The 20154-nt window shown below is 40.6% G+C and overlaps 1 protein-coding gene across 3 annotated transcripts in view; it reads left to right on the top strand.

Moving 5' to 3' along the window:
• Positions 1–15687, top strand: part of pde1cb (phosphodiesterase 1C, calmodulin-dependent b) — a 94984-nt gene extending 79297 nt beyond the window's left edge. For all 3 annotated transcript variants that reach the window (XM_048244161.1, XM_048244178.1, XM_048244169.1), the window contains 7 exons: positions 2598–2718; positions 4816–4897; positions 5221–5341; positions 6552–6727; positions 11602–11814; positions 12159–12222; positions 12655–15687. In XM_048244161.1, coding sequence (XP_048100118.1) covers positions 2598–2718; positions 4816–4897; positions 5221–5341; positions 6552–6727; positions 11602–11814; positions 12159–12222; position 12655 — 778 coding nt within the window. In that variant the 3' untranslated portion in view covers positions 12656–15687. The remainder of the gene's footprint in view (positions 1–2597; positions 2719–4815; positions 4898–5220; positions 5342–6551; positions 6728–11601; positions 11815–12158; positions 12223–12654) is intronic.
• Positions 15688–20154: the final 4467 nt, after the last annotated feature.

Below are 20154 nucleotides of genomic sequence, written 5' to 3'. Positions count from 1 at the left end.
GAAAGCTTTCAAATACTCAGCACTTGGAATATGACTGAATGTTAAACAATATGCCCCACAAGTCAGTGGTTACAGCACAAATAGATCACTTTAAAATGGCATTGTTGAAAGGAGGATGAGGAGGCAGAGCCCTTTCTTCAGATGAATTTACATGAACTCTGTGACAATCAGCTCTCAAAACGATCTGCTCGTCTACTGTACATAGCAAAAATATGTTTCCAATATTCTAGGACAGTGATCCCCAAACTTTTTCTTCTGAGGGCCAGCTCACTATGCCTGGCTCTAAGAGAGGGCCAGAGACTCGGAGTATATCATAAATAGCTTAGTGCTGTGAACAACAGCAGTCTACCTTAGTTGAATATTCCATTACATTTAATCATAGGCTACTGCAATTTAATACCATTGCTAGATGTGTTTATGTTGCCACCATGCCATATCAGTGTAAAATGTAGCTCAAATGAAATAATACTAATAAAAAGACTCTGTTTCTTTGCATACATAGCTCAAGTTGTGAACAAGCAATATCCTACAAATGATTTAAAGTTATCAAACTATGAGAGTTTTATGAAGTGCTGGCAAACACATCTGAAATGACCACCATTCTAACTTTCACTCACCTGATGAGAACCTTGAACTCTGTATGAACATTTGAACGTGTGAATAAAAAAATAGAAATAATTATCCCAGAAAGTCCCAGAAATATGACTTAAATAGAAGTTAGTTAGTTATTAACAAATAATTGATAAACTTTTAGAATACTTTGAGCACTGATGCAGTCAGCAGCATAGGCCTCTTACATTGTTTGCAGGTAGGCCTACATTTCATTCGTTTTCGATGGTAAGCGCTAGTAAACAGCCAAAACAACCACCAGTAGACAAAGAGAGTATTACATGTGTACTGTTAAGACTCGCCATAGAGAATGAATGGGGAAATTACGGAGGTTATAGTTTGACGATGCCGTACTCCCATGCGGGCCAGATGCTATATACCACGGACATGTTTTGGGGGGCCACCCACAATGAGTTGGCGGGGCCCGCGGGCCATAGTTTGGGGACCACTGTTCTAGGAAGTTTTGTGGGTTGACATATGGTAGTTCACTTGAGGTAGTGTGCCATTAAAGGTATTCTCAAGCTACTGCTTTACAATAACACAATAATGGCACAGCATACATACTTTATAATACATACTATAAATGAATATGTGTCAAAACACTCGTAGAGCTTGATATTGAGTAGTGTGCTGTATTAGAATGTTGCATGCTTTGAATGACATCAACTCAAAAGCCCTCAAACTGGTTAAATTAAATAAAAATTACACTAAATTTTATAATTTTATAAAAATAACACTTTACTTGACAGGATCGACATAAGAGTGACATGACACTGTCATGAACACATGACACTGTCATGACACATGAAACCTAACCCTAATCCTAATCTCTAACCCTAATCCTATAACCCCAACCCTAACCCTAACTGTAAATCTAACCCTAACCCTAAACCTAACCCCAATCCTAACCCTAACTTGTTTTGACAAAAACCGAATGTCACTTAATAACAGAAGCGTTATGTCATAAACGTTTATGACTTGTTTATGACACGTTCATGACAGTGTCATGTCACTCACTCTTATGTCGACACTGTCAAGTAAACTGTAGAATGAAGAATAGCCTATTTGTGTGGTCTATCTCAGATGAGTTCAACTGAAATGTCTTTCGGACCCAGTTCCAATAAAATGGATATTGGCCTACCCAGTTGAAAAGTGTTGATGTAATGAGGTTTTACGATGTCAACTCCACCTCAGGTGAAGCCAATGGTGCATACAGACACTGGCCTGAGATGTGGTAGCATATCATAAAAAATTAGAGGAAGAGGACAGACGGAGTTGGCTGCTTTTGCTGAACACTTTAGCATTCAGTCCAGTGACTCTCCTGAGGAAGCTTTCAGTTCGCAGGGTTTCATCCAGCCTTTGCTTCCAGCTCGGTTTTCTCATTGATGCTGTACCAGGGGGGCTCTCAGATGTGCTTTCAGTCTGCTTATCTCTCCTTTCCCCTAGCCCTTCCTTTCCATCACAATATGTTTTTCTCATTTTTTCCAAAATAAAAGTCATTCTACTACATAGTTCCACACACACTGAGATTACACAAACACAGACAACTGTAATATGACTTACAGAGAATTAAGTAAATGAAGAAGTGTTTCAAATATTAATGCAAACAAATGAATACCAAAGTAAGGCTTCAGTAAAATAACCACACACAGAGATGTGTGCACACACGCAAATGTGCACACTAATAAGCACTAAGAAATAAGATTAAAATGAAATGCATCAGCATTCATCATAAACAGCTTATTGGGATTCGCAATGTGAAGTCTATCACAGTATGGCAAAATGGGATGTTTGAACAGACAATTTAATATCCTGTCTCTGTCTTTGATTTTGTGTGTGTGTGTGTGTGTGTGTGTGTGTGTGTGTGTATGTGTATATCTGTGTCTGTGTCTGTGTCTGTGTCTGTGTGTGTGTGTGTGTGTGTGTGTGTGTGTGTGTGTGTGTGTGTGTGTCTGCGTGTGTGTGTCTGTGTGTGTGTCTGTGTGCAGCATTGACAAGTCCAAGGCAATCTCTCTCCTCCTTCATACGGCTGACATCAGTCACCCTGCTAAGAACTGGGATCTGCACCATCGCTGGACCACCTCCTTATTGGAGGAGTTCTTCAGACAGGTGTGTGTGTGTGTGTGTGTGTGTGTGTGTGTGTGTGTGTGTGTGTGTGTGAGTGTGTATTTGTGTGTGTGTATGCGTGTGTGTGTGTGTACGTGTGTGTGTGTGTGTGTGCACGTGTGTTTCAGAGACACAAAAAGAGAAACCAAGATAAGTTGACTTTAATAGTGTGACTTGTATTTCTCTGTCACTTTTCTTTGGTCTAATATCCTGCTCCACCAAAATGATAGACGCAGGCTATTTTTAAGTGTCAGAACAAGAAGTTCCTCTCTCCGCTTTGCTCTGCGGCCTATTTCTGAGATGCATAGATTCCATCTCCATATCGAGGATTGTTTATTTGCCTGTTTCTTTATTCATATATTGATCTGAGAATCAAACAATTGATCTTTCTCAAACAATTATTTCAGACTACAGCAGCTCCGCTGTCCCAGAGCTGGGGCATCATTACTAATGCCATTATTCTTTCATGATGCCATTCTCCCAACAAGCCAGAGATGTTTTAGCAAATGGATTGCAATAGAGTCCTGTTCCTAAACGAAATGCATTTGTGACCTTGTCAGTTTACTTATTACAAATTACTTTGGGGTGTGTGTGTGTGTGGGTGTGTGTCTGTTTAGGTACACTACCAGTCAAGTTTGTGGTCACTTACAAATTTCCATTACACTCCATTATAGACAGAATACCAGCTGAGATCAGTTGCATTGTTTTTTTTTTAATCAGGGGAGCAGTTTTCAGATTACATTATGTGCTTACATAATTGCAAAAGGGTTCTTGACTGTTGTAGAAAGAAATGGCTGATCTTTAATGCAATATCGACATTGCCCATTATCAGCGACCATTCAACCCATCACATTTCTAGCCATCACATTCATTGACACAAGGAGAGACTTTGTTTATCGTTGTTCAGTGTGAACACTTTTATCGTTATGGTTATAGTTATCGTTATCGTTCTTGGTGTGAATGACCCTTAACTGAGAAAACATTAGAGAACCCTTTTGCAATTATGTAAGCACATAATGTAATCTGAATTGTTGCCCTGATTAAAAAACAATGCAACTGATGTCAGCAGGTATTCTGTCTATAATGGAGTGGAATGGAAATGTCTAAGTGACCCCAAACTTTTGACCGGTAGTGTATTTGTAGTTTGCAGTTTGTGCAAAGTCTTGTGCAAACAAAAATACTTCTATTGATAATTTATAAATCATTAGTGGCTAGTGAAAAGCCTGAATATATTAACACTTTTTGTTTCCTTTAAATTGCTTTGGCAGTGTAACACTGCAGCTATCTGTAAACACAGTGAGTCACTGATGTGGGGTTTTTCATTTTATACCTGAGTAGTCAACAGCACCAAGCCCAGCCCAATGTGTTGAAGGGTTTGATAATATTTTCAGCCCATCTTTGTTGATCTGTTCATGCATTTCCCCCTCCTGAATGTGAATTGTGCATCTCCTGAAATTGCTTTGAGTTTGTGCTCCATTGCCTTTGACAAGAGTCTTAGCTACAATTTACATTATGGTATACTGTACACAGTAGACAGCTCCAGCTACACACTCTAACAACTAATATACTGTAGATCTTTCTCAGAGAACAAAATTGAAAACAAGCTAAGTTACAGCCTGATTACTTCCTGTATGTTGACAGTGAACAATTCAGTTTAGTTATTGGCATGTCGGTGTAAACACTGAAGCTCAGTGACATTGTAAGACAGCTTGTGAAAAGTAGTTTGTTGGTGCGCACATCCAAGGCAGGTGCTGTACAAAAAGTGCTAGGCTATCAAAAGGAAAAAAGGTGGAATGTCCGCACACTTGCTCCCATCGGGAATTTTTAATGACTTTCACCAGTGTGTACAGCTACACACTCTAACACACTGGTGAAAGTAATTAAAAAATCCTGATGGGAGCAAGTGTGCGGACATTCCACCCTTTTTCCTACTGTAAGACAGCTTGACATGTGAGTGAAAAGGTGTCCTTGGAATTCATTGAGTGTGATGAGCGTGATTAGATGGTGTGAAGTAATCTCTCTGACTGCGCTGACTGTGAGTGAATGAGTGAGGGTGGGAGGTTCTCGGCCCACTGATGGAGATACCCTTTCCATCTCCAGGGCGATAAAGAGGCAGACCTGGGTCTGCCCTTCTCACCGCTGTGTGACCGCAAGTCAACCATGGTCGCCCAGTCCCAGATCGGTGAGTCTGCATGAGTGTGTGTGTGTCTGTGTGTGTCTCTCTCTCTGTGTGTTGGTGTATGTGTGTGTGTGTGTGTGTGTGTGTGTGTGTTGGTGTGTCTGTGTTTGTGTGTGTGTGTGTGTGTGTGTGTGTGTGTGTGTGTGTGTGTGTGTGTGTGTGTGTGTGTGTGTGTGTGTGTGTGCTTGTGTGTCTACAGTTTGTAGCGAGTGCTGATTGGCTGGGAGCTGTTTTACCATGGCCAGCAGTAGGGTGTGAGTGTTCCAATAATAGGCACTCACTGCTCATTATCTATTTCAGCGTAATTGTCCTCTTTGTCTTCCCAGGGTTCATTGACTTCATCGTGGTGCCGACCTTCACTGTTCTAACGGACATGACGGAGAAGATCGTCACACCGCTCATCGACGAAGCGGCACACTCCAGCCTCGCTGGCTTCAGACGCTCCAGGTCAGCAACTCTTCACATGTCTTCAGTGGCAATGCAGTCTGCTCGGGGTATCTGAGACTACAGCAGTGTGCACCCCATCACTGAAACATGACTCAACGACTTGAACACAGTCTGCTGAGTCAGAGAAAGCAAAGCACATTTCAAGATATAAGCACAGTATACGTATATCCATATACACTATATTGTATGTTATTACTCTCATTTTATAGGCTACTTTAACGTTCAGATTAGCTTAAGGGTCTGTAAAATATGTACACGTGAATACTGAGTTAACTGTAGCGATTTATATATAATATTGTTAGTCAAACACATGTCATTACCACAGCAAAAGACACACACATATATACGCACACACACACACACACACACACACACACACACACACACACACAAGTGAGAAAAGTGAGAATGCCTGCAGCTGGCTCTGCACCTCAACTGAGAGCCTACTCCTCCGCCTCCAATCACCAGCTCACCTCTCCAACTCACAAAACAGCATGCCATCACTCAAGTGTGTGTGTGTGTGTGTGTGTGTGTGTGTGTGTTGGGAGGTGGGTGGGGGATATGAGGACAATAACATGGGAGCCCAATGACATTTGAACATTTACATCCAATTACTTCCAGTTCCTGCTAAGCTATTTCTGAGGTAAAAGTAAACTGCAAGTAGATAAAATTGTGCTGCACTCCATTTTTCAAGTTTTGCTGTTTAGTCTGTTGACCCATTCTGTAGATTCTAACACTGTAGCCTACAGAATCCACATGGCCATCCACCTGATGGTCCTATCATCATGGAGCCTGAGACCCATTTGACCTGGAATCTTTCCCGGTCTGGATGAAGCAATACCATCAGACACAGACTTGGGGTTGAAATGACCTGTAACATTGTTTTGAACAACAGGGAGGGACAGCCATGTGCAGTGCAATTTTATGGGTGAGGGTTCTCAAAATGAGGGCTCTCAACAGGAAAACAAGAGAACTTACACCGTCCGTGCACATCCTCATTTTTGTCTGAACACCTCTAACTTTGACACAATCTCTCTCTCTTCCTCTCCCTCTCCCTTGCTCTGTCTTCTTCCCTCCAACTCTCCATCTCTCTCTCTCTCTCTCTCCCTCTCTCTCTCTCTCTCTCTCTCTCTCCCTCTCTCTCCCTCTCCATCTCTCTCTCTCTCTCTCTCTCTCTCTCTCTCTCTCTCTCTTCTCTCTCTCTCTCTAGTCTGAATAGTATTACCTCTGTGGATGCCAAGCACAGCAGCATCAACAGCACGGGCTCTGACAGCAGCTCGTCCCACCACGGGCCCCTCCTGGCCGTCGACCCCAAGAACTTCAAGGCCATCTGGAATGAGGAGGTGTCCCAGAACAGGGAGCGCTGGAAGGCCCAGGCTGCCAAAGGTACACGCAGCCCAGTGCCCTGGGGGCTGCACTACAAAGCAAGATTATTATGACCGCCGCTTTCATATAATGATTGTCAAAGTTTTTTTTTTTTTTTCGTCATCTACTTCCTGAATTTTTGGTCAACGATACCCGGAACACCGAAACACCGGTGCACATGAAATTTGGTGGGTATGTAGCCCCACTAGACTTTTACGGAAAAATTTCGTTTCGTCCCCGGGGGCCACTCCCCCCCCGTGCTGGGCCCCCCGAAGCGCAAAAAAAGCAGCTTATAAATAACTGAAATAACTACCTGAACCGTGGCACTGAGGATGAAGAATCTTTTATGGTATGTTGGTCTCAAGGGCCCACATCAACCTGGCCCATAATCACTCATTTGTGATTTGCACCCCCCGGTAAAAAATGAAAATGCAAGATTATTCTGCTTTAATCGGCCTTATCTTCAGTTAAGATGTTCAGAACTGCACCAAATTTTATGTGTATGATTGACCTGGCATTCTCTGGGGGTATGCCAAGTTTCGTAAAATTTCATCCATGGGGGGGTCTAAAAACAATTAGGTTATGTGTACATTTAGTGACTGTACACTCATTGGCCTGTAGATGGCGGTGCACACATATACACATGCACACACACACAGGCACGCACATACTATCGGTATTAGAACGGCCGATACATAATTACAAATTCAGTAGGATTAAAAGAAAGCCAAAAATATTCATCATCATCATCATGGCTGCATTTCCAGTATTGGCGATAAGTAGTCGTTTGTCCACTAGATGGCGCATCGTTGCAGTGAGATGTAATTTAGTTGGAAGTTACAGTTTTTCTCGATCGTTTTGATACCTGTGTCAACTCTGACATCACATTCTCAAAACAGTTAACACCTGTGTCTGAACAAAAGCACTCTGGACAAAATGACACATTTTGCTTGCAAAAGGCTGTTACTCTCTCAAAACACTTAAAACATGCAGCAAAAGCAATTCTTGCCTTCAAACACTACAACTTGTTGCCAATTCAAAAACACTCTTTAATCAATCATTACACACTGGGCAACAAAATGCAAAATCTAGTTCTCAAAATGAGCATTTTTGCTATGTCTGTTTCATTACTTTCTCATTTTTCTGGTCTCAGAAAAAAACTCTGAAAAGACAAAATGTACTGAATAAAAAAACAAATTATTCATTCCTCCCAAGATGTAACTGTCACTGACATGTAAGACATACAGCAAACACCTAGCAAGATACTGTAAATTTCATTGAACTACAACTTTCATCGAAATAGACATACAGTAAAGACCTTTTGTACTGTTTTCTCCACCAAATAGGCAATACAGTACTTTGTCTAAATGTGTATTAGATCCATACTTGCAAATAGCAACACAGAACAGACACCTCTTATGTAGAATGAATGATTGCTGATTGAAGAATTGTGCAAAGGAGTTTCACACAGGTGTATCAGAAATTCAGACTTATGCAAGGAATCTATACCACCTGTGAAAAGATGTTTTCCTTTTGTTTAGCATGGGAAAACCAATAGAGTTTGGGGCTTTTGAATGACACCTGTGTTAACTGTTTTGCAAAAGGATATGAGAAATGTGTGAACCCAATGAAAATGTGTGAACACATTCGCAAGAGATGACTTCTGCTGTGCAAAGAAAGTAGTCATGAAGACCAAGTGGGTTCTAGTTTACTTAAGCAGGTAAAAGCAATCGAGAAAAACTGTAAAAGTGGGTTGGAAAAACAATGGGCACGGGGTGGGGGGGCGCCAGTGCGTGGATATCTCAATCGCAAAATTAAACAATATTTCTATCGGGCGCATACCATGGACTATAGGCTGGGTGAAAATCAAAAGATTGCGTCAAAAGATTGAGCTTAACCATGGACCTCATAGTTGCAAAATGCAAGGGAACATGATTCAGCATATTATTTGCACAAATAATAACGGACAGCAGCTCTTCAACTTTGCCCGTTAAAATGTGTATGAACAGTCTCGCAATGCATTTCATGAAGGCCCTTTTGGACATGTCAGTTATTTGCACCACTGGGTAAAATGGCATTTTGTTTTAGACTACTGGTATTTAATTTGTGCATTGACAATAAAGCTGAATATCTTTATGACCGCCGCTAGCGAAGCGGTCATATAGGGATTGTCAAAGTTTTTTTTTTTTTTTTTTCCGTCATCTACTTCCTGAATTTTTGGTCAACGATACCGTTTTTCCTAAATAACTACCTGAACCGTGGCACCGAGGATGAAGAATCTTTTATGGTATGTTGGTCTCAAGGGCCCACATCAACCTGGCCCATAATCACTCTTTTTTAGGGGGGGGGTCTAAAAAAAATTAGGTTATGTGTACATTTAGTGACTGTACACTCATTGGCCTGTAGATGGCGGTGCACACATATACACATGCACACACACAGGCACCCACATACTATCGGTATTAGAACGGCCGATACATAATTACAAATTCAGTAGGATTAAAAGAAAGCCAAATTAAATATTCATCATCATCATCATGGCTGCATTTCCAGTATTGGCGATAAGTAGTCGTTTGTTCACTAGATGGCGCATAGTTGCAGTGAGACGTTTGTAATTTTGTTGGAAGTTAAAAGTGGGTTGGAAAAACAATGGACGCTTCCTACAAGGACTGTAGTTTACCGCAGAGAACGTCTAATAAGGATAGGACGATGTTCACATGAAATGTAATTCCCATTTCTTCTTGAAGCCGAAATAAATCTGAGGATGTTTATCGGACATGCTTGGTTTTTACTGCAGGTACGTTAATCTTATAATATCAATAAGGACCTAGGTACAATAATGTTACCGTTAGCGTTGGTTGAGTGATGGAGGCCAATTTGATTGATTGCATTTGTAGAAAACTATAAATGCGGTTATACCAAGCAAATTGATAGCAGCACTGTAATTGTATCTTTCGACTGTCATTTGTTGCACGTGCTACAAAAATCATTCTGTGCAATGGAAGATTTACCAACGTTACACCGGTCTGATACAGTTTTGCCTATACATGCGTGAGACTGAGACGCCTGTTTATTTGTTTTAAGTGCGTGCAGGGTGTGAGAGGGAAATCGATATGCTTTGATTCCAGCTTGGTAGTTGTAGTCTGTGAAATTAAAAAGCATGTGTGTGTGAAGTATCCAAACAATGACACCTTCATTCATTTCATGGCTGCTAGCAACACACCTTAAGCTACTGTGTAGTGGGTCCCATTTAGAAGTGGCTACTTCATTCGCGCTTTCCTTGACTCATGGAGCTGCGTGAATTTTATTACAACTTATTTATTTGTGTCGACAGCATAGCCTATTGACAATTTTGTAAATAGGCCTACCTTATAAGCCTACCTGTAGCTTAGGGAAGCTAACAGCTTTCTATTAGGATCTAGTTTGTTAGTTGCAGTTTTGTTATAACTCCCTGATGCATTTTTGAATTTAGAATAGCCAGAGCGTGGATATCTCAATCGGAAAATTAAACAATATCGGGTGCCTATGGACGAGTGAACCCAGCCTGATCTGCCCGCTATTTATTTTTTGATTTCTTAAAAAATTGAGCTGGTGAAAGCCAGACTAGCCATGGACCTCAGTTACACAATGCAAGTTAACATGAATCAGCCTATATTTGCACGAACAATAACAGACAACTAGCCTGGCGGGCCATCCTGGACAACAGCTCTTCAACTTTGGCCCGTTAAAATGTGTATGAACAGTCTAGCGACGCATTTAATCAAGGCCCATTTGGACATGTCAGTTATTTGCACCACTGGTTAGATGTAAAACAGCATTTCGTTTCAGACTACTGTTACTTAATTTGTGCATTAACAATAAAGTATCACATGAACTAAAGATGACTAAAATCTTGTGTAGAAGAAGAAACATTCACAAAAAACCCATCCATCCAAAAATGACCTTTGTTTTTGATAGCTGTTGAAAACGGCATGGAACTGACAGAGAGTTTATTAATAAATAAATAAATAAATAAATAAATAAAATATAACATTATGCTGATACCTTTTGCTTTTCCCAAATACAATGTAGCCTACAGGTGTAAGTGACCTTTCATCAATCCAGTTGCAATGGATGAACTGTGATGAACTGCCCTACTTGTGATTGTTTAGAGATTTTAAAGGTTTTATAACAATGCTACATCTTCTTTGGCTATTCTACAATCTATTCACCTTTTCAGCACCAGTAGGCTACTTTCTGTGCAGCCTATACACACACACTCAGGCATGCCAAACAAGCATACACAAAAGTTTCAAGAGTGGGGGATGGAGTTAAAGATGGAGACAAATTGAAGTGTGATTTATTTTCGCGGAACAGATGTACAGGACTGAGCGGCGGTCATATTTTGTACCGCTATGCGGTACATGTAGTTTATTTATTAGTTAGTTATTATTTGAGCCTAAAGTCAGAGGTGCCTTCAAATTTGACATACAGACGTGATCGTTTGTGGTGAATGTTTTTTTTTCTTTGAACTTTTAAATATGACTGTTTTCTGTATAAATATCACATCAGGCATTCGTTTGCATTTAACAAAAAAGAACAAAAAAAAAACAAAGATATGTCAATGGAACACCAGTAATTAGAGCAACCACACTGCAGACAGTTTCAGATGCAGAACGGACTTGCTTCTGTGTTTGCTTAACTTGGGAGTGCGTCATACCAAAAGGAGAGAAGCCAGGGGGAGGGTTTGGAATGCCCTTGGCATTTTAAAATCATAGCCTGTGTTCAACACTGAGGTGATTGCATAAATTGAGCTTTTTCAGGCATACATGTAACCTTTCCTTTGCAACTTCTCTCCCTCTCTATTTTCTTTGTCTCTCCCTCCACCCCCCCCCCCTTTTTTATTCTGAATACAGAGACAGAGGAAAAGGCCCGCCGTGAGGCAGAGGACCAAGCCCAGCAGGAGGCCCCTGCGGGAAGTCAAGAGGGACAAACTGAACTAGAGCAGCCAGAACCAAAGAAGGAGGAGGGCGAGGAGAGGGACGGGCTTGAGTCAGTGGGCACTGAGAGCCCATTGGATGAGAGCCCTGTCAGCCATCCTGGAGAGGGTGGCAACACTTTACAGAATGGTAAAATTGGGGCATTTCTTGATAATTTCTGCCACTCAATTTGGTTATATGTTCTTTAGAAGTTGTACAAGTTCCCAAGTTCTACAGAAGTTAGACAGGGTTGAATCAATTCAAAGTTATAATTTCAAAATGCTAAGGCACATTCATGCCAGGACGCATGTGTGTGTGTGTGTGTGTGTGTGTGTGTGTGTGTGTGTGTGTGTGTGTGTGTGTGTGTTTGTGTGTGTGTGTGTGTGTGTGTGTGTGTGTGTGTGTGTGTGTGTGTGTGTGTGTGTGTGTGTGTTTGTGTTTGTCTGTCATTATCCCCAGTATGTGTCATGTCAATCATGTCTGATGAATTGCAGGAGAGGTGTCAGAGGAAGCCAAATCCCCAGGCAGTGATGACAGCATGAAACAAGATGCTGAATGGTAATCAGTGCTCCCACAGAGGCACACACACACACACACACACACACACACACACACACACACACACAAACACAAACACAAGCACACACACAAACACATTCATCAGGGTTTTCCTCAGAAACCTCCTGTGTAGTAAGTGAGATGTTACAGCTAAACCAACATCCACTCTGCTATCAGTTCCTAATTTGGATCCTTGCAGTCCTTTGGTTTCCCTCTTATATCATATATAAAAGGTATCTGAATCCAGTAACACCTGATAACTTTACTGAACTATAATATGGTTTTACTTCCCCAAGTGTTCCCCAAATTGTCAAATTGTTGCAGGAATCCCATACCACTAGTCTATCTATCCACTTGCCTTGTTCTGTTATGTAGAGCCATTGCACCACATCTATATCTAATCAGGTCTCCTCTGATTGTCTCCACTGACAGATGTGGAGAGTGGTTGGAGACAGTGGACGAGGCCTCCATGCTGCTGTCCCAAACCGCACTGCTGCAGAGGAAACAAAGGAGCGGACTCCTCGTCTGAAGCTCTAGTGTGCCCCCTGGTGGTTAATGCTGACATGTGTATGTTCAAGTCAATGTTTTTGTTTTCATGTCCAGTGGTACATCACTTGCTTTTTCACTTGCTTCTACTGGTGGCTAAGCCCATGTGATGCCTTCATGTCCATAGGCTCTGGCTTTGTGTCCTGTATATAATGTAAATATACATAGTTCTGTTTTTGTCTGTGTTTCTTTCTTGAGAGAGAAAGAAGGCGGATTCAGGCTTCTGGGCTCATCTTCCCTTTGATCTTGCCTTCAATTTCGTGGCCTTTTCATGTTTTTTTTTTGTTTGGTTGTTTTTTTTTCTTTGTTTTATTTATGTGGAATTGAATATAAGACAGTTTATGTGCCTGCATGTGAGTTCATGGGTGCCTGTGTGTGAGAGTGTGTGTGTGTGTGTGTGTTTACGTTTTGGTGTGCATGTTCGTTTGTCTTGTACTTTCTTTCTTTCTTTGTCAGTGCACCTGTGCATACAAACATCATATCAAATATCTTCCTCTGTTGTCTTACTGCCTTCTGCCGCTTTTAATTTTATATATTTGTGTATTTCTTTGTTTATACTGTACTTCTCCTGATTCAAGCCACCTGATTGCTTATTTGCCATTTGCTACCTGAAGCATATAGTTCCTCATTGACAGAAGGATTCTCAGTGTGAGTTCACAATGGCAGAAGCATGCCGATATAGTGACAATTATGTGTCCATATCCCCACAGAATACACAAAACTGAGTAGACAGAAAATCGAAGTTTATAGAATCATTTCCATTCCTTGGTTATATTCTCTAATTTTAGTCACAGATGGAATTTCACTATTTCCAGTCCAGTAGCAAATACTACAGAACCATTGTTGATTGTTTGTTGGTTACTGATCTAAACGTCATCTGTGATTTGAAGCTCCTTCGTGTTCATTTGTTGTGTTGGTATTTATTGTGACTCATGATAAATATGTTTTATGGGTGACAGCAGTCTCTTAGATATCAGAGGTGAAAGATTAATATCAGTGCTGTTATTGGTTTAGTTGTACTTTTTATTGCCACTGTACAGAGTGCACAGACTGCATTCTAATGATATCCTTTTTCCCAGTTGCACATGCCAGTGAAGTATGTTATTTATTTACATTTCTTTCTGATGTGGTGTGCAAATATAATACAGCCATGTAGAATCTCATCATTAAATTGTATCTTCCAGGTTATTTTTGTTTTACCAGTGATTAGGATGGGCTTTACATCACCTCTATAGAAAAGCTGTAACCTATGTCCAAATGTACCTTTGCATGTAGCTAGCTACTGAACAAACTATGGACTGTTTATATGTATAATTATTGTATATTGAAGATCACTGATTCAATTTCTGCTTTGATATGATAGTGAAGCTCTTTTTAAAAGGCAGTATTTTCCCCAGACATCCTATCAATTGACTTTAAGTGTATCCTGAGCTTCCTGCTTCCTTCCCAGGTTGTTTCTAATGAAAAAAAAAACATAGAAAACAAATACAATGACCAATGATTAAACATACTGTAGACAATCATATTGATGGCTGTATAGGTACACAACTTTGGGAGAGTCTGGATGAAAGGCTTTTAATGTGACACATGTTCAGTCAAGAGAAACCATAGCACTGTGCTTAATATCATCTTTAGTAACAACTCTTGTCTAGTTTTATGACATGTATAGTGAATGTACGATGCTACTGCCATCACATATCATGATGTACAGTACCAAGGTTGTTTTGTTGTCTTTTTTCCCTATTGCACATTCATAAATGTATGCATGTGGTCTGAGCTGATTCAGATGTAAAATACACGATGTATAGAAAAAATATATCCACAGAAGAGGACATTTTGGCCAGATTTAAATTTTTGAAAACCAATGTATTGTAAATTTGTCAATTTTAGCTCAGCATAGCAACTTCAACAAAGCTTGTTTAATGTTTACAGTCATCTCTCAAAGATCACTATTGTAATAGATAGCTATAATATTGTAATCTCATTTGCCTCTGCAGCTTTGTCCAACCTCACCAAACTCTACCTGTATATTACTGTTAATCGTTACCAGTCACTTACATGTACCTGAGCTGTTGGTTTGGGAGTTGAATGTCTGTTGTACATATGTAATGTAATATACACTCCTACTCTGCAGCATCTGTTTGATGTATGATGTGACCATGTCAGTGCTAAAGTTAGAGGATTTGAACTGACTGACATTGGATCAGGATAACAGAATGCCTGGTCCTATGGAACTTGTCTCTTGCCATTTTTGTTTGATTTTAAAGACACCAAATGTAGTTCCATGCCCCAAAAGTCATGAATGCTTTTCTTTAATTTGATTATAATTTCCCAAATCTGTTGTCAAAGTGAAAATCTCACCTCACCTTACTTAGAATTTCTTCCACAGAAAATCTAAATGAGTAAATCAAAAGGAGGGACTATCATCAGTGCAACTAATCTTATAACTACAGATGTATCTCTGCTGTGCTTTACAGATTTTCCCTTGCTTAATCTATCAAATTTGGCTGATACAAACACAGGGACAGATTTTATTTTGGAATGACTATTTTCAGTTTTTTGTCTGTTTTGTTGTGTTTAGTTGTCCGCAGGCTCTATATAAAGCAGTTCACAGCAGAAATGTACGTGTTCCCTTCAGCCTGCATGTAGACTGTTTATGCAGGTAGAGACAGCAGGTGACTCCTGCACACTTTAGCTGTGGCACCTCTTGAAAGGGTGACCAAGTCACTTCCCACTGTGACTCTCTCTCTCTCTCTCTCTCTCTCTCTAGCTCTCTCGCTCATTCTCTCACACTACTTCATTGCTCTCTCCTTTTCTTACTCTCTCTGTTTGGCCTTGTTGGAAGTGACGTGTCGACACTCTAGTTTGCCTCCATGTGACTGCACAGCCGTGACAATAAAGCTGAACTCAAAGGGCTCAGATCATGTGTGGGTGTCTTTGTTTAGTTGCACTGACTGTGTGGCTATGTGTCTTCATTCATTCCTTGGTGCTTGACAATCACAGTATAAAGTCCAAACCTGGTATAGTTTTCACATACTGGTAGTATCTCCTTCCTAGTGTGCTTTCTCCAAACCGCCACTAGATGTCAATAAACTCGCACATCACACCTAAACCACTTCTTACATCATCATGCCATTTGTGAAGGTGTCAATAAACGCCAATAAAAAGCATCAATAAGCTTCAGTACATCCAGAACCCTGCTGCCCGCCTCCTCACCTCCACCCACTGTCGCCATCACCCCAGTCCGTCAGAACTTCCCCTGGCTCCTAGTGAGACGCAGGATTGATTTTTTACTGTAACTCTTCACACTTTTGTAAAAATGGTGTTTTCGTATCAAACAGTAAACACAAGCCATCACAATAACAAGCACACAATGTGCCAACTACACACTGATGGTGTAAATAAAAAAAACACATCTGGCTATTTCTTACTCTTCTTCCCCCTCCTCACCTCCTTGTCCTTGTCATCCTCTCCCCTCGCTTCTTCACCTCTGCGTCCTCTTCCTCCTACTTCTTCAGCTCCACATCCTATTCTTTGGCCTCCTCTAATTCTTACTCTTCCTGCTCCCTCCATTGTACCCATTGTACATTACCAGTGGCTTATTTATAGTGCTTAGGCTGATTGCAAAGTGAACTAATTATCTAACATAGTTTTCACATGAGAAAGTGTGCCAGAGAGTTGGCAAAATATTGTAAATAATACATGTGTATAGATTTGCTAGGAGTGTGTTGATCATTTAGAAATTGAGTGTAAAGCAGTGAGTTGTGTTTACAGTTCTGCAAAAAGAGTACTGTGCAGTGGATTGTACCTACAGTTGTGCAAAGTGTGTGTTACAAAATTGCAAACTGAGTGCAAAGCAGTGTTTGTGCTTTTAGTTTTTCAAACTCAGGTGAGTGGTTTTGCTATAAGTATTACAGTTTTTCTCGATCGTTTTGATATCTGTGTCAACTCTGACATCACATTCTCAAAACAGTTAACACCCGTGTCTGAACAAAAGCACTCTGGACAAAATGACACATTTTGCTTGCAAAAGGCTGTTACTCTCTCAAAACACTTAAAACATGCAGCAAAAGCAAATCTTGCCTTCAAACACTACAACTTGTTGCCAATTCAAAAACACTCTTTAATCAATCATTAAACACTTGACAACAAAATGAAAAAAATAGTTCTCAAAATGAGCATTTTTGCTATGTCTGTTCCATTACTTAGTCATTTTTCTGGTAAAAAAACTGTGAAAAGACAAAATACTGTACTCATACACAAAATACACAGTACTGAATACTGTAAAAAAAGTAAATGTATTAGCAATTACCTTATAAGATAAGAATACATATGGCTATGTACAGATATGTGCAATGTAGTAGCAGTAACACTATAGTAGTAAGAATAATATAAATATATGCAGTAACAGAATATATTATAAGAAAAACAGAATACATATGGATATTCAGTATGAACCGTATAGACCGTATATGTATAATTACTGTAATCACACATGTGTACATTCGTAAATAAATAGAACACTATGGGTGGGATAGGGTAGTGCAATTGTCTGTTGAGGGGCAAAAAGTCTGCAAATTGTTTGTCCTTGTTGTTGAAATGTTTGTTGCCATGGTCATGGACACCTTAACAGGCAATTTTCCGGGGGAGAGGGGGCTGTTGTTGGGCAAAAGTCAGCACAATGTCCGCCTCCTTGTTGTCCCTATTACGTAAGGTTGCCATGGTCGTGGACACCTCAACAGGCACAGGGGCGGGGGCAGGGTTGGGGGCTTAGTTGGTTGGTTGTCACCGTAGGGTGACAGCCGCAGGTAAGAAGCTTTCTCTGAACCTGCTGGTTCGGGTGCAGATAGACCTGTAACGCCCGGAGGGGAGTCTGTGGTTGGGATGAGAACAGTCTTTGATGATGCTGCGCGCCGCATGCAAGCATCGCTTGCCCTGGATGGCCTTGATGGAGGGGAGTGAGGAACTGGTGATGCGTTGGACAGTTACCACCCTCTGCAGTGCTTTCCGGTCGGAGGCAGAAAGTTGCCATACCAAACTGTGACACAGTTGGTGAGGGTGCTCATAATGGTGCAACGGTAAAAAGCATAAATAGACCCTAGGTTGTGTTTATACCAAACCAAGTTATTTCATGTTGTCTTCCTTTCTGTCCTGTGTGTTTTCTTCTATGAAATGTATGTTTCTACAGTATGTGTAATTGTGGAGCATATTATTATTTTACTATTATTATCATCATTATTATTATTGTTAAGGGTCCTATCCATTTATGTGTAATTGTGTAGCATATTATTATTATTATAATTATTAATGTTAAGAGTCCTATCTTATGTTGCTATTCTACAAACAATGATACAGTATTTTCATTGTGCTTCCTTCTCCCTTCCTGTCCTGAGAGATGCAGCTCAGGGCACAAAATCATTTTAATCACACAGCTGTTTCACCACTGTACTGAATACCCACCCCAATCTTCTGCATTCCATCTCTGTAAATACATTAATTATAAATACATTTAGCACTATGAGAAATGTAAGTCTGTAAGCTTATATTACTAGGCAAGGAAAGGATAATTGTGTTTGATATGGTAATTTAATCAACCATACATTGAATAATTCATAGGACTACATTACATTTACAATATTCTATAACATTTATATTCAATCGACTACATTACATTTACAATATTCTATAACATTTATATTTACTGATTTTATACCATAAATATTTCTTTTAGACATAGAGCTCTGTGCTGTAGAGGAAAGATCACTGGAAGAGAGAGAGAGACAAAGAGAGAGGGAGAGAACAATTTATAGCAAAGTGAGTCATTGTACAGCAAAGCAAATGTGGATGCATCACATATAGTTGGAATGTGTGTGTGTGTGTGTGTGTGTGTGGGGGGGTTTGTCTGTGTGTGTGTGTGTGTGTGTCTGTGTGTGTGTGTGTGTGTGTGTGTGTGTGTGTGTGTGTGTGTGTGTGTGTGTGTGTGTGCGTGTGTATCACAGTGAAAGAAAGAGAAAATGTACGCATGTGTTTGTGTATGCTATTGTGTGTGTGTGTGTGTGTGTGTGTGTGTGTGTGTTTGTGTTTGTGTGTGTATGCATTTGTATATACGTGCACGGCATGTTAAGACACATGCCAGTACATGTGTAAATTTGTGTGTGAGAAAGTAAGAAAAAAGAAAATTAAAATGTACACATGAATCGGCTGTCTGTGTGCACATGTTTGCGAGAATAAGTGAGAAAGAGTGTGTGTGTGTGTGTGTGTGTGTGTGTTCATCTCAACAGTAAAAATTGTGAACATCACAAGCTCTGTCACACCCACTGCAGTAACATATGTAAGTTCAGCCCCTGACCAGCTCCCTCAGAAGAGCATACCCAGGGGCCCACCAGCTGGCAGCGCTCCTTAGTGCCCGTGGGTGTTCTCACGCGTGGCGCTGCCCCAGCCTAAATCTAGCACCTAGGACCATATGGCTGAGCAGAGTGGCAACCAGCAAAACACATCAAGAAAACAGAGAAAAACACTGATAAACCAAAATACACACAAGTGCGCACACTCATACACATACACAGACACACACATGCACAAATGCACAAACACACACACACACACACACGCACACATGGACATACACACGCAGACACACAAACACGGACACACACACACACATTTTTATCCCTGCAAATCAGGGCTGTATGCTAGGGTTGATTTTTCAATCTTGCCTATTTCACTTCCCACCTCTTCAACTAGACGTGTGAGTGAACACCATCTTTCAGATCTGAGAAGGTGACATGATGACACATACTGAACATGTTTTGTGATGATTTTCACATGCTGTCTATATGGACTATGCAATCTGTCATTCTTTTATAGAAATTCAAATTCCTGAGTCTGGAAAGCAAACTCAGTCACATATCTCTTCCAGGAGTGTCTGATTTCCCATACCATAAATGCCCATTTTTTACAATATAATCTTGCAACTGATTTATAATGGTAGGCTATGGAGTTCAGCAGAATAATAGTCATTAAAAAGGGAATAGCAAATATGTAACATATGAACATCAAAACTTATCCTCAGGGGGCGCTGTGGCCCAAGTGGCTACCGCACCCATACCAAGCCTGGGTCCAAGTGCCCAGGCGAACCCAGGTTTGAATCCGACCTGCTGTCATTTCCGGATCCCACACAATCTCTTTTTCCCACTTGCTTCCCATCGATCTTCACTATCTTGTCTAAATAAAGGCAAAAGGCCTAAAATGTAACATGCTTATGTTACCACCGGAGTGATTAACAGGCATTCCTTCTCTGTAAACATTGTGGATCTTTTCCATTAAGGACCGGGGCTGGCCCAAGGTTTTTCCCTGGTCTTAAACACCGGTGCATAGTCTCGGTGT

The sequence above is a fragment of the Alosa alosa genome, chromosome 1, assembly GCF_017589495.1.
Source record: "Alosa alosa isolate M-15738 ecotype Scorff River chromosome 1, AALO_Geno_1.1, whole genome shotgun sequence".
In the NCBI taxonomy this organism is placed as follows: Eukaryota; Metazoa; Chordata; class Actinopteri; order Clupeiformes; family Clupeidae; genus Alosa; species Alosa alosa.
The sequence above is the reverse complement of the archived record's forward strand: the minus strand, read 5'-3'. Positions and strand labels throughout refer to the sequence as shown.